Raw genomic sequence first — 12,713 nt, 5'->3', positions numbered from 1 at the left:
CTCCTTACTGATGTGGGGATGACGCATCCTGCGCTGTCTTGGTTATTGCTCTTTGGCCATACCCAAGGAGAAAATTTGGGCTTGTTAATCCTTGTGGATCTGGGGGCTCCGAACGTGAGCCTCGGTTCTGTTCCCTGAAACTAACCTGTGGGGTGCAGTACGTGCAGAGCTGTCAACTTGTTGTTAAGAGGCTCTCAAGTGAGATTTTACTTCGCTTTTTAATGTTTGGCCAAATTCAGCCAAAGCGAAAGATTGGTGTGACCTGGGGAGCTGTGCTGTGCTCCAAGGGCTTGCCACGTTTTGGAATTTTTAGGTCACTCTTAGAGCTTCTATGTTTTTTTTCAGAGAAACAGTTAGCTCCTTAACATTGATAACTTGTATTCTTCTGTAATCTCTGTCTTGGAGAGCATAGAGATGCTTTTTTTTGGCAAGTTCTCCCCCTCCTCAGCTCCCAGCCATCCTCGTTAGAAGCCTCCCAGCAAGCACGCCGAATGTACCTGCTGGCTGAGAGAGCAGTGGCCCAAGTGGGTAAGCCGTGCCATGCCTGACCTGCACCACGCCTGTCTCTTGGCCGTGTCGAAGTGATCGCTGCTCCCATCCATGCGCTGCCCGGCAGCGTGCACGGTTTCTCCTGCCCGTTGGGGTCAGCCAGGCGCTGTGTGGGGCAGGGAGGGAGCTTCTTCCATCGCTAAAGCAAGGTGATGGCAGTGAGGGTAAGTGAACCAGAGGTGGTTTAAAACCAGCCTCAGGAGTGGGCTTCGCATGTGCTAGAGCGCGGTCTGGTTTTTGTCTTACGGTTAGGATTGTCTTTACCATGTAGATCATACTGCTATTTTTAAAATTCTTCTGGTGTAACTGCCTTTGGTGACAAAGAGCTTGGAAACTGCCCTAGGCATTCAGGAGTTTGGTTGCTGAAGCCTCATGCCCAGCCGACACACGGTCTCCATGGTGCTTCTGGAAAGGTTTTCTCCTCTGTGAATACCGTGGTTAAGGGATTTTCCCTTTTCCCCCCTCTCTTAAAGTATCCTGTTCTTGCGGTTGGGGGAATTTCACATGCTAACGATGAGCCCTGCTCATCGAAGGGCTTTGGGACACTGCTCCTTGCTGCGTGCGCTTGTTGCAGATAGGTTTTATGGTTTCATGGCATCGCTGTCCAGAACCACCGGGTGGTGGGATTGCGTAGTTGATTGGAGTCTGCTTCCAGGGATGTTTGCATGCTAGGCCATTGGCTCTTATCCCAGATGATACATTTTTTTTGGATAACTTTAGCTGCAATGGTTTATTTTCTGTTGTACCACTTAAGCTATAATCCAGTATTGCATCTACACCAGACCTCTAAGCAAAAAAAAAACAGATACAATTGCGTTTGAAAGACATCTAACAGTAGCATCAAACTTTGATGCCAGAAATAAAGTCCTGATGCTCTGTTTTGCATTTGGGAATTCAGAAACAAAAGTAAAAGCTGCTTGTGCCCTCGAAAGCTTGGGCATTTCCATTGCCGAGAGCTCTGTGTTGTAGTACCACAGGGCTGTGCTGCCTCCTAAACCTCTCACTGGTGAGTCAACTGCACGCTCACTGCGAGTTTTGAGGGGGAGGTTCCTCACTGGGAGGACGGGAGAGACATTTCTGTAGCATAACAATTTGGAAGGAAAAGGCCAAGCTACTCAGAAGTATAGGATGTTGAAAATACACAAAGAGAATTAACAGGCGTAGTGCAGGTGAGTCTGTGAGAGAGGTCCATGATAAAATGTGTGGGTGTGGAAGAGACTGTTGCTGTCCGGGTACTGCCATGGTGTGGCATAGCCTTCCTTGGGTTTGCCCTTCTTGCAGTCTTCCCTGAAATATTCTGAAAGTCTTCCTGAATTCACAAAGATCTGCTCAGCTGATGCCAGTGAGCTGAAAATCAGAGTTTTTATCCAAAATATCTTGCAGGGAAAAGAAGATGGAGCTGAAACAGAATAAGGAGTGACAGGGATTAGATGAAATAAAGATTCTGGAAATATTTGGGATGGAATCTGTTAAGAAAATGGGGGAAAGAAGAATTTAAAGTCACTGAGCTACTGAATCCTGACTGTGTGTGTCCTAACTGAAGGGCTCATTTTGGTATGTTAAATGATCGTTGCAGCCTTGAAAAAGATTATATCAAGAAGTCAGTAAGAGCGAGCTTGAGAAAGTGAGCAGGCAATCAGCAGGGTGTTAAGGAAATGAGTGAGTAATTAGCAAGTGACACTTCTGGCAGTCTCCAAGAAATGAGTTTGCAGTAGAGACCAGCACCACGTGCGCTGAAAAATGATCGTCCATCAAAACAAAAAATGATCTTAAGGCTTTCTGGCAAGTTTTGTTTTCAAATAACTGCTGGAAGGATGAAGCCGTGGGGCACTGCCCTGTCGGAGGAAGCGTCCCCAAACGGAGCTGTCCCTGCTTCCCGGGCCCTTTGCAGGGCTGCGGCCACGTGCTGAGCGGGGCCGGCTGCCTGCTGCTCCCCAGGGCTTCTGCGGGCTCACAGCTCAGGCTGCGGCCATGCCTGCGAGGATGCGCACCCTGCCTTCTCCCCCGCCTGTGCTCGCCGGGTCCCCAGGCAGACACGGGTGGTTCTCTACTGCTCTCGGATGTGTGCTGCGCTGGTGCCCTGCTCAGGCCGGGAGCATCTCCACCCCAACTGGACTGACGGTCCTGCTTAGGAGAGCCTCGGCCTTCGCTTCCCTGCCTTCCTCACTTGTGTTTGCTCACATGCCTTTTATGAAGGCACGCACCTTCTCCTAGCCATGTAGGGTGGGCGCTGCCCTGCTCTGGGAACAGACGCCCCCCTGCCTGAGGTTGCAGCACCGTGCTGTGGGTGCACTCGCTGGCCCTCAGCGAGGGCTAAGAATGGCTCGGTGTTCTGTAAGGCACAGGCAAATCCAGGCTGGGAATCGGGATCCGAACAGCTGGGTGGCAGAAAGGAATCCCCTGAAGTGTTCGGTGCGGGTAGGCCTGGTAGGAAGGAACAGCTGGGATGTGGAAAAGCAGGCTGCGGGAAGGGGAGGTGCTGGTACCTGACCTTGGTGGTGCCTTCGGTCCTCCAGGTTTCTCTGCTGCGTTTTTTGGAGGGGTTAAAGGATTGTTGGTGTACCATCACCGAGTGATTCCCTCCCAGGAACTCCTCCCACCTGCTTTACTTATTCCCTAGCATCTCCAGCACATTTTGCACAGCAATTTTTGCATGGCTGTATTGTGACTTCTGAGTAATACCCCTGGGAACTTGTTTTTTCACATTCCTGGTTTGCTCTGTGCACTCTTGTGTGACCAGGCTGCTGGGTTGGAGCACCTGGGAAGCTTCTGACTGCCTAGGGATCCCCAAAATAGCTCGGGACCATTTGCAGCTCCCTGACACCTGTCTGCACTGACCCGAAGAGTGGCTGCTTTCCTAAGGCTTGGGAGCCCTGGGTCTGAGTCTCATTATTGTCACCACGTCCTGTGTTGTGGTGTTGGAAGGACAGGCGGTCAGGCAGTGCCTGCGGTGATGCGAGATGTCCCGTGGCTCTGTGTCTGGGGCTCGGCCTGCATCCCTTGTGCCTGGGCACGGGCTGTGTCCACGTCAGGTGAGAGCAGGGTCCCTGCTCCTACAGGTGGCTTCGTGCAGGAGCTGGGGAGCTCTCACCTACCACGTTTTGCCCTTGCGATCCCTGTAATCAGCTGCATTTCAGCCAAGCTGGGGGGTTTGTTGGGCGCCTGCCATCTCTCCCACTGTGATGTGTAGGGCAGCAAGCAGGGTGTCTTCACTCTGCTTCTCTCCCTGCTGCACGAGTGCTCGAGTGCAGCCCCCCCACGGACCGGCCGTGCAGCTGGGGGTGCCCTCACTTCCCTGAAGGAAAGCCAGGGTCTCTTGAGTGACGTGAAGACTAACCCAAGCATCAAATTTCTCTCACCTCGATGGCGTTTTTCCTTGTATTCCTCCTCAAGGAGCTGCCTTGAGACCAGCCTGGCGGTGGCTGGTGTGAAGGAGGATGTCCAGCTGCCTTTCCAGCTTGTGGACAAAAGCAAGTTAAAGCCGTTCCCTCTTGTGCTCTGGTTACCAGCTCTACTCTTCCTGGGAGGTGGCACAGCCTCCTCTGCCTGGTTCCCCCGGAGTCAGTGCGCAGCTTTGTAGCCCTGTGCTAGAGCAGGGCACGGGCGCTTTCCCTTCCATGTCCGTGGCAAAGCTCCAGCTAACTGAACCAGACGTTGTCCCCCTCGTCCCCCGTCTCACTTGCAAAACCTTTGGAAAGCAGAGCTTTATCCCTTTCTTTGCCTCTGATGATCTCCCTGTGCTGGGCGCATTCGTCATTCACCCCCTTGTCTCAACAGGGAACTCTTTCGATCGGTGGCAAAGAAGTGACCCTTGAGTACACTCCGTGCCCAGAGTTCTGGCGCTGCAAACGTGTAAGTATGCGACTGTGAGCTGCACTGTGCTTTTCCTGCTGGCTTCTCTGGCAAGGGCAGCAGAGAGGAGCATGAAATCTTTGCTCAGGGACTGAAGATCCTTAAGAGTAGTACCTGTCCTGAAGCTCTTGCCTCTTCTAAACTTCTGTGTTTTGCCTGCCTTGTTTCTGATGCCACCTGTGACTGTGTCTCTTTGGTACAGGTAGCGAGTGTTTTGTGCGCAGGGTGGTTTTGTCCCTCTGCGGTGGTTCCCTTTTAGCATGCAGAGAAAAGAATGCACGGATCCTTTCTGCGTGGCCAAAAAGAGGCAGTGAATCTGCCGCCTGGCACAGAGCAGGTTTGTGCTGTGGTTCACAGGTGTAACAGCGGGTGTCTTCACTCCCTGCAACGAGAGCGTTCACCAGCGTAGCAGTGCAAACCTCCCCTCTGTCTCCACGCAGGAACCTGTGACCTAAATGTGAGTGTAGCAAGTGCAGCAGAGAGGAAGCGTGGAAAGAAGTCAAAGCCCAGGCAGGGTTTGTTCGGCCAGGAATCAGCCTGGTTCTGGGGCGGCACAGCTGCTTGAGGGCCAGCTCTGTTCTCATGCCCTTCCCATGGTTCTCCCAGGCCGTGCTTTCAGCTGCAGAGGACTGAGGAAGAGTGCTGAGCAAGGAGGAGGGTTGCTCTTCCCATTGCCCCTGAGTGCAAAGCAGGAGGTTGCAGTAGGGTGGGAAGGGCTCAGTTGTGCTCAGGCTGCCCCCTTGAGCTCTGGATCCCACTGGGGTATGAAGACCCGTTATCCAGGTTAATTGGATGCCTTCCAGTTGCAAACAGAGCCATCGTTTGGGGCTAATGCTGCTCTTGTCTGGGCTTTTAATGCTCCAGAAATCAAGTAGAGACAGGAGTTACAGGCAGTGGTTTCACAACAGCTCTTAGTGTGACGGGAAGTTGGCTCGTGCCATGCATGGGCATGGCCACAAAGAGCCCTCGGGTGCCTCAGGGCGTTTGCAGGGCTTCAATCAGAGAAAGAAATGGTATGAAAGAGAAGCAGTGCGTTTACAAAGAGCTTGAAGAGAACGTTAGGAACGCTGTGTTCAGGGAGAGCTGTGAAGACTGGGCACTTGCCTTTTCCGCAGCGGCTCCGGGTGGGATAACCATCTAAGCCCCAGCAGCTTTGCCTTGCAGCTGGCAGACGCCTTTTTGTTGGCTGTCCCGGTGCAGCAAACGGCATCAGTATCTGCACGTGCCTTTTAACTCCGGGGAGGACTTTGTCACTGCTGGAGGAGTGAGCTGAGGGGAGGAAGAACAAAGGTCACTTTGGGTCCTTTGAAACAATAGGGTGGCTGGCAGGATGGCAGCCAGCAGGGAGCTTTTCAGTCCAGCATCACTCGAGAGGGGGAAGGATCCTGTCGCAAGGATTAGCGAAGTACCTCTGTGGTGTGAGCAGATCTGTACTCAGAAATTGTGTGAAAATCCCGGTCCCGAGGCTATCCCAGGTGTGAGCTGTGTGAACGTTCCCTTCCCGTTCCATTCAAGGCTCTTGCGGCCAGTACCCATCCTGTCTCTCAAGCTCTCACTGTAACTTTTCCGTGGCCACAACTTACTTTCTGAAAGTACTTCAGGGTCTAGCCTTCTGGAGTAAGTTGTACCTACCCCTTCAAAACACGACTTTTTCATGCTGTCCATCTTCCATTGCAGTGTAAGGTGTGTACTGTGGGCTACAGATCTTCCTGCTCCTATTGCAAGCTCCCAAGAGATGGTGAGTACATCTGGTCCTCCTGTGTTTGGTGGCTTAAAAGTTTCACCCATCCTGACAAGTAAGTTTGTATTCTGTCTTCCCTGCGGCGTCCTTCTTGGTGGAACTGGCTGAGCACCAAGCCGAGCACTGCGTAGGAGGATTATTAATTTGGCTTCGTTTAGCCCCCTTTCCCTGTCAACACTAAATATGGTGCATGCCATGCGTTGTTAGCAGGCTCTCTGTTCTTGTGAGGCTCGGAGTCTTACTGCACAAGGCCTTTCCTTCCTTTTGCTTTGGCATTGTCCTCCCTCCGGAGTGACAGGTTGTGTCCTCCAGGTCTGTGAGCTAGCACTGCTGCTGTAGGTGGCATGGCTTCCCCTCAGCCCCCCTGCCTTGGGAGGTGCAGCTGCGTGGTTTTAGTGTTACTCTTTTGAGGCTCTCAGATTTGAGGATCCGGGATGTGAATTGCTGAATTCACCTTGCTGACTGTAAGGAGTGCGTGGAAAGGAAGGAGTTCAGCTCCTCTGGGAGCTTCTCCTCACCCACCAGCACCTCTGCTTTTTTGGATGGGATGGCACAACAGCCAAAGCACAGTCCCTAGAGGGACTGATTTCTTTGGGATGAGCAGGTATTCCAGGCCCTCTGTAAGCTTTGACTCTGCATCTTTGAGCAGACTTCTGACGTTTTGCATTTCTTATGTGCATACCTTAGGTAGGAGGGCATTAAAATAACTGCTGATGCAGAGCTCTTTATTTACTGAAGCACTGTCCCTGTGGTTGTTTTGCTTTCCTTGCACTGTAGCTCCTCCATTAGTATTAGGAAGGCAGAATTTGCGTACCTGGCCCCCTTGGTCACCACAGCTGTGTAGTGTAATAAAAGCTACCAAGGAACAAATTAACCAGGGGCTTTAAGATGCTGTGAAAACTAATTGTGGTGCATGCTTCTCCCTGACCTGGTTTTGTTGATTGTGAGAACATAATAAGGTAATCTCTCTGTGACTGTTTGTTAATTGCCAGGTGAGACAAAGCAAGTCTCTGAGCATATGCATTCAGTACTGCAACTTTGCGTAGACTCTTGCATGCTTTGCGGCTGATGGTCTTGAAGTGGATTTTAATACGCCTCTCTTACAGGGAGCAGAGCAGGCCCAGAGTCCAGAGGTGGTTCTGAGGGAGAGGACGCATCAGCTGAGCAAGAATTCAGTAAGAGAAGTTCTCTCTGCGTGTCTGGGGTTGTGCTTAAGTCTGCATAATTTGGTTTCCTATGCAAATTCTGCATGAGGTCCTGCTCATGAAGCATAGCCGTAACTGCACCCTGCAAACTGAAGACAAATTTGTATGGGGCTGTCCGACGTGAGCTTTGCTGACAGCCAAGCAAGTCAGGGTGCAGCTTTCTCAATGTTTACGTGCAAAATAATTGTGCGTTCTGCCATGCTTCCCCCTGGTCAAACAGGATGAGAGTAGGGGAATGTTAAAGAGTGAAGCTTTACTGCGCTAGGTCTTGCACTCTCGTTTCTTTCTTTGTGGGAACGGATCTGAGCAGCAGGTAGAGGGCTGGTGACATTTGACTTTACAGCCCCACAGCTTAGGCTTCTCTTTCTAACAGCTTCAGAAGCGTAGGCAAGGATCTCTTTTGAAGTGAAGCTAGATGTTTCAGAGGCCTTCAAGCACAGAAGCTTGATGGGATTTATCTTCTTCGTGTTGCATAGCTGGGCTGAGGCAGGGCGTTTCCACATAATGGGTGCTTCATTTTGTGGCACGTAGAGACCTAATAAAAATCAGTGATTTCATGTATGGTGCATTTAACTCAGTGATCACAGATGTCTGCACCCAGTTTTCTTCTAGCATAGAGACAGGATGACAGTCGGTAGTTGATACTGCTCAGCTTTGAGTGTTCAAGAGTAGATCAGTCATAGTAAGGATATCAGTGCCATGCAGGTTGTCCCGGACATGGGTAGACCATATCCAAACCCATTCCTAAGTCATGTGTGCCCAGGCAAGAGCCGGTCCTATAAAAAGGCCAGAATGCCTCATCTCTGACAGAACAGGTCAAGCAGAGGAGGAGCCTGGTGTGAACCAGGGCAATGGAAGGATGAGCTACCTATCTGTCTCGCCCTTTGTGCGCCTTGTCTCTGCAGATTAAGACATGGGATGTGCAAAGGACGGGATAGGCTAGCCTTTTCTAAGGCAAGCAGTTGCAGTGGCCAGAAAATAGCAGAAGAAAAATATGTGCTGAAGTGTTGTATGTGGAACCAGTCTATTTCTCTTCTCTAATAGCAGAGGCAAAGCTTGAAAAACCTGAGCAAGAGTTATCAGTACAACCAGAATCTCCAAAGCAGCCTCTCCAGCCTTCAGTTCCTGCTCCACAGCAGGAGTGCCAGCCTCAAGAACAGGAGCCAAGGAAAAGAGATGAAGGCAGAGAGCGGCGGCCCTCGCAGGAGAAGAGAAGGGACATGGACAGGCACCAGGAGCTGCCTTCTCAGAGAGAAGCAGAGGAAGCCACAGCACAGGAAGGTGGAGGAAGCAGAAGTGAGTGGCAGAAAGCCCAGTTTGGGATTCCTCTTGATTGTTCTCCATGAGGCTATCTGCAGAAAGGGCAGCATTTCACCAAAACCTCCGGAGGCTGTTTCTGTTTTGTGCAAATCCATGGCATCAAGTAGTGGTGGGCTGTCCAGCTTCAAAGGTGCTGGCATGCTGCCCTTAGGAAAATTAATTCAGAGTAAGCCGGCTTCAGGGTGGTACAGTTAACTTAGCACAGCAGCAGAAGTCTCCTTTGGCCAGAATTTACCCTGGGCTAATCTCTGAGGAGGGAGGGGACTAGGGACTACTTTCTGCTCTGTTTTCTGGGAAGGAAAGGTGAGCAACTGGAGGGAGTAGTCTGAGCAAACTAGAGAAAAAAAAAAAGTATCAGCTTCCAGACCCAACTGCAAGAAGCTGTGCTGTTGCTTTGGGTGGGTTTAGTTTTGCCTTTTGCTGTCACAGTAAGCCTGGATCTGAATTATCTTTTTTATTCCACTTTCTTTCCTGGCCACCTCTCTCATTGTCCTTCTCAGCAATTATGCTGAAGCGTATTACACGATTCACCCCCCCAGAAGTGATTGTGGGGCTCCTGGCTCCATATGTGCAGCTCTCCACGTCCAGAGTGCGCATCATGAAGAACAAAGCTGGCCGGATGGGACAGACCTATGGCTTCATTGAACTGGATTCACATGCTGTAAGTGGTTTCCTGCTTTCACATGCTCCCCCTGTTGGCATCTCTAGCTTGTAGAAGTAGAGAAGGCACAGGAACAAAAGAATCTAAGAAATAGCTGTACTTTTGTTGGGCAGCTGCTCTGTAGAGAGTTACTGACCACTCCTGCTTGTCTGGCTAGACACAGGGAACATCCGATACATCTGTTGATCACAAGCTAAAGACATTAGGAGCTAAAGAATGTTGTCACAAACTGTGATGTTGAGCGAGTTTCTTGCCTCAGTATGTCTCTCTGTAGACCCTCCTAAACTGGACCGTCTCTTGCACAGGTATTTTGTTTGCAGCGAACTTGAATTCTATGGTTTCTGTCTGCAAAAGGCAAGAATCTTAATAAACAGACAGTTCAACGCTGGAGGGTTCACATTTTCTCCTTAGCCAGAGTGATTTCCAGACTCTGTAGCTGTGCTTTTGCATTGGTCCAGAGAGCATTCACCAAAACTTTGGGGCAACAGCCACCATGGTGCTGCATTGTCCAGCAGCTCTAGGAGAACACAGTCTCTAGCTGGCTGCTGAAAACAGCTGTGGGACAAGCAGAGAACCTAGCAGTGTATTTATCCTTTTTGTCGCATCCTAAATATCTTGCACTAATATTTAGGCAAGAGTATTGTGTTTCTTGTCCTGCTGTGGTCATCCTGTAGGCACAAAACCTTCTCTTCAGGCAGAAACAGACTTCACTTCTCAGAGATACGAAATTCTCCTTTCATTTTACAGGAGGCGCTGAGGTTGCTAAAGATACTGCAGAATCTGGATCCCCCCATGTGCATTGATGGACGTACGGTGGAAGTGAATCTTGCTACAGGGAGGAGAAGGTATGGACAGATGAGTCAGTAGGGTTGCCCTTTGTGTGATGTGCTGCGAGGCTAGAGATGTACTCGTACTTAAAGGTTGGTCAATGAATTAGTACAGATGTTCCTGCAGCCTAACAAAGTGTACAGTGAAGTATCAGAGCTAGAAGAAGCCTCAGGGTTTGAGCAGTATGGGGCTAGCCATTGTAGTAGGTGGCTTCCTGTTGTTGTCCAGCCATCAAATCTCATTGTGAAGGAGTTAATAGGTTTGTTTTTGTTTTCAAAAGCAGTTGGAGAGATTCAGCTGGTTTTTGCTGATTAAGCAGAGAGAGGGGGCATAACTCTAGTGGAGACAGCGATCTGCAAAGCCTCTCTGTCTCCTGGGATGAACACAATCCAACATGTGGCCAGTGAAGATGGTCTTTCTGTCTTTATTGGTTCTGCTTATCATTTTGAGAACACTGAGGTTAATTTGAAGCCAGATTGACATTAACTTGCAATGTTTATCTCAGCAGGAATGACTACGGGGAGCACAGTGACAATTCCTACTATGGACAGGTAGGCCTGCACAGCTGCAACTGGGAGGGAAGGGCGGGAGCATCGAGGGTAGTGGGCATGACTTTGTTAGGTTTTTTCCCTTTGGACTGCCAAAACTTCAACATGCTTGAAGGGTCGGGTAATAATGCTCAAGTATGCTCTTCACTGCTACTGTGCCACAATGATTATAATGCACACAGAAGTGTGGGTCAGCACAGATGCTGCTTGAGGGAATTTGGGTCTGGATTACTGTATAACAGGCTTTTACAGGTTGACTTACTGATGGCTGATCTCAGTTCCTGAAGAGAGTGTCTCTTCTTCAGTGGTTGTGTTACAGGGCTGCAGGGCTTTTCCCATACTGAATGGGTTTGGGGCTTTCAAATGGATTGCCACGAGTACCTGATTTAAAGATTCAGGGGGGCTATGGAGGTCTCGTGCCTTGCAATACTGTTCCTCATTCTGTAGATGAAAAGTTATGTCTGATTGTGTTCTATTTAGAGTAGCTAAATAACTGTTTTCCTGAACTTTGGGCCCGTGGGAGGGAGGAGAAGCAATATGATGTCTGTCAGAGAGTCTCTGATCTGTTTGTGTTGTTCACTTAATCCAGGGCAGAAGGGGCATGAGAGACAGGAGGGGCAACGAATCACAGAGACGCACCAGAGCACAGTGTAAGTTAAGCTCTGCCTCACTCCTACTGTGGAGACTTTACTTCCTTAAAAGGGCACTGACATGTAGAAATCAGCCCAAAAATATTTTAAAGACTAGGAGTAGGTTTATTTGCTACACCCACTTCTGAGTTCCTTTGCCAACTTTGTTTAGTCACATTTTCCTATCTGATAATGGGTTTCTCCATACTTTTACTGTGCAAAAGCTACATGCAGATAAAGAAAACTTGCTGCTTGCTTTTCCTTGTTGTGGCATACTGATGGGGTAAAATCAGCCTGATAATTTCCAGATGAGACAGAGGAAAATACACTGCAGCAGTGCCAGTAGCCAGAACCGCCCGCCATAATTGTTTAACTAACATATATGTAGCATTGCTGAGCTCGGTCTAAATAATATTTTGGAAATGTGAGACGTTCCTCATATTATGGCCCTATCCTTAAGGCCTTTGGCTTTTCTGGTAGAAGCAGTTTGCTCTGTTTCTTGTCGGGAGCTTTCATGCACCCAGAGACAGAAGGGATGTGGGGAGCGTCATCGCTTTAAACAGGAGATTGTTTATAAGAGCACAGATCTTCCTTGTTCACAGGGGTGGGTGGAAACAGAGCCTGGTACACATCAACCCATTCTTTGGGAAATTACTGAATTTCGTATCTTTGTCCGGTCAAGTGTTGTGATCTGGTGATCTCAGCACAGCCCCTGTAAGTGTGTTTTGATGTGGAATTTTTGCCAGTCCTAAAACAGAAGAACTGTGAAAACCTGTCTACCTTATTACTCCTTAGAGAAAAAAGATGTAGGTAGAGCGAAGCGAGGACTGCTCTCGCCTGTCTTACCAGGGGAGAAAATTTCTTCTTTCCTACTCTTGATCCTTTTGACAGTGCAAGGTTTACTCTTGCTTTTCTCTTTGTAAAGAGCAAGTTCTGCATTTGTAAGACTCTGATATTAACTCGTCTCTCCATTCAGCTCCATCAGATGTGTCCACATACATTTATGATCCTGAAACTGGGAATTACTACGATCCCATAGCTGGGACATACTATGACCCCAGGACTCAGGTGAGTGCATGTGAAGGAAGCTTTACACGTAACACGTTCTTACAAACTGCCTTTCTCTGAGTAGATTTTGCAGCCTGAAGAGGGCTAGCATAGAACAGCATAGGACACAGAGTCAGCTTTGTTTCTCTCGCTCAGTTCTCTGACCTGTATAAAAGGGATCTGTGTTCCAAAATGTTAACATAATGAGAGGCTAGGAGTCCATTAGCTGTGTGTTGAACCATTTGCTGTGGTTGCCTCCTTGGCCTCTGAAGGAAGGGTGTTGGTCTCCTCTGTGTTTATCAGACTTAAGAGCATCCTCGCTCAGCTTTACTT

At 49.4% G+C, this 12,713-nt stretch overlaps 1 protein-coding gene across 7 annotated transcripts in view; it reads left to right on the top strand.

The window, feature by feature from the left end:
* Positions 1-12,713, top strand: part of RBM6 (RNA binding motif protein 6) — a 60,135-nt gene that overhangs the window by 35,153 nt on the left and 12,269 nt on the right. For 4 of the 7 annotated variants that reach the window (XM_035558276.2, XM_035558277.2, XM_035558279.2 and 1 more), the window contains 9 exons: positions 4,327-4,401; positions 6,079-6,139; positions 7,249-7,317; positions 8,392-8,643; positions 9,168-9,328; positions 10,076-10,173; positions 10,662-10,707; positions 11,294-11,354; positions 12,310-12,401. In XM_035558276.2, coding sequence (XP_035414169.1) covers positions 4,327-4,401; positions 6,079-6,139; positions 7,249-7,317; positions 8,392-8,643; positions 9,168-9,328; positions 10,076-10,173; positions 10,662-10,707; positions 11,294-11,354; positions 12,310-12,401 — 915 coding nt within the window. The remainder of the gene's footprint in view (positions 1-4,326; positions 4,402-6,078; positions 6,140-7,248; positions 7,318-8,391; positions 8,644-9,167; positions 9,329-10,075; positions 10,174-10,661; positions 10,708-11,293; positions 11,355-12,309; positions 12,402-12,713) is intronic. The other 3 variants (XM_035558278.2, XM_050712697.1, XM_050712699.1) reach the window with 1 other exon arrangement.

Source organism: Cygnus atratus, chromosome 10 (genome assembly GCF_013377495.2).
Source record: "Cygnus atratus isolate AKBS03 ecotype Queensland, Australia chromosome 10, CAtr_DNAZoo_HiC_assembly, whole genome shotgun sequence".
Taxonomy (NCBI): Eukaryota; Metazoa; Chordata; class Aves; order Anseriformes; family Anatidae; genus Cygnus; species Cygnus atratus.
Note: the sequence above shows the minus strand (reverse complement) of the source record. Positions and strands in the feature narration are given on the sequence as shown.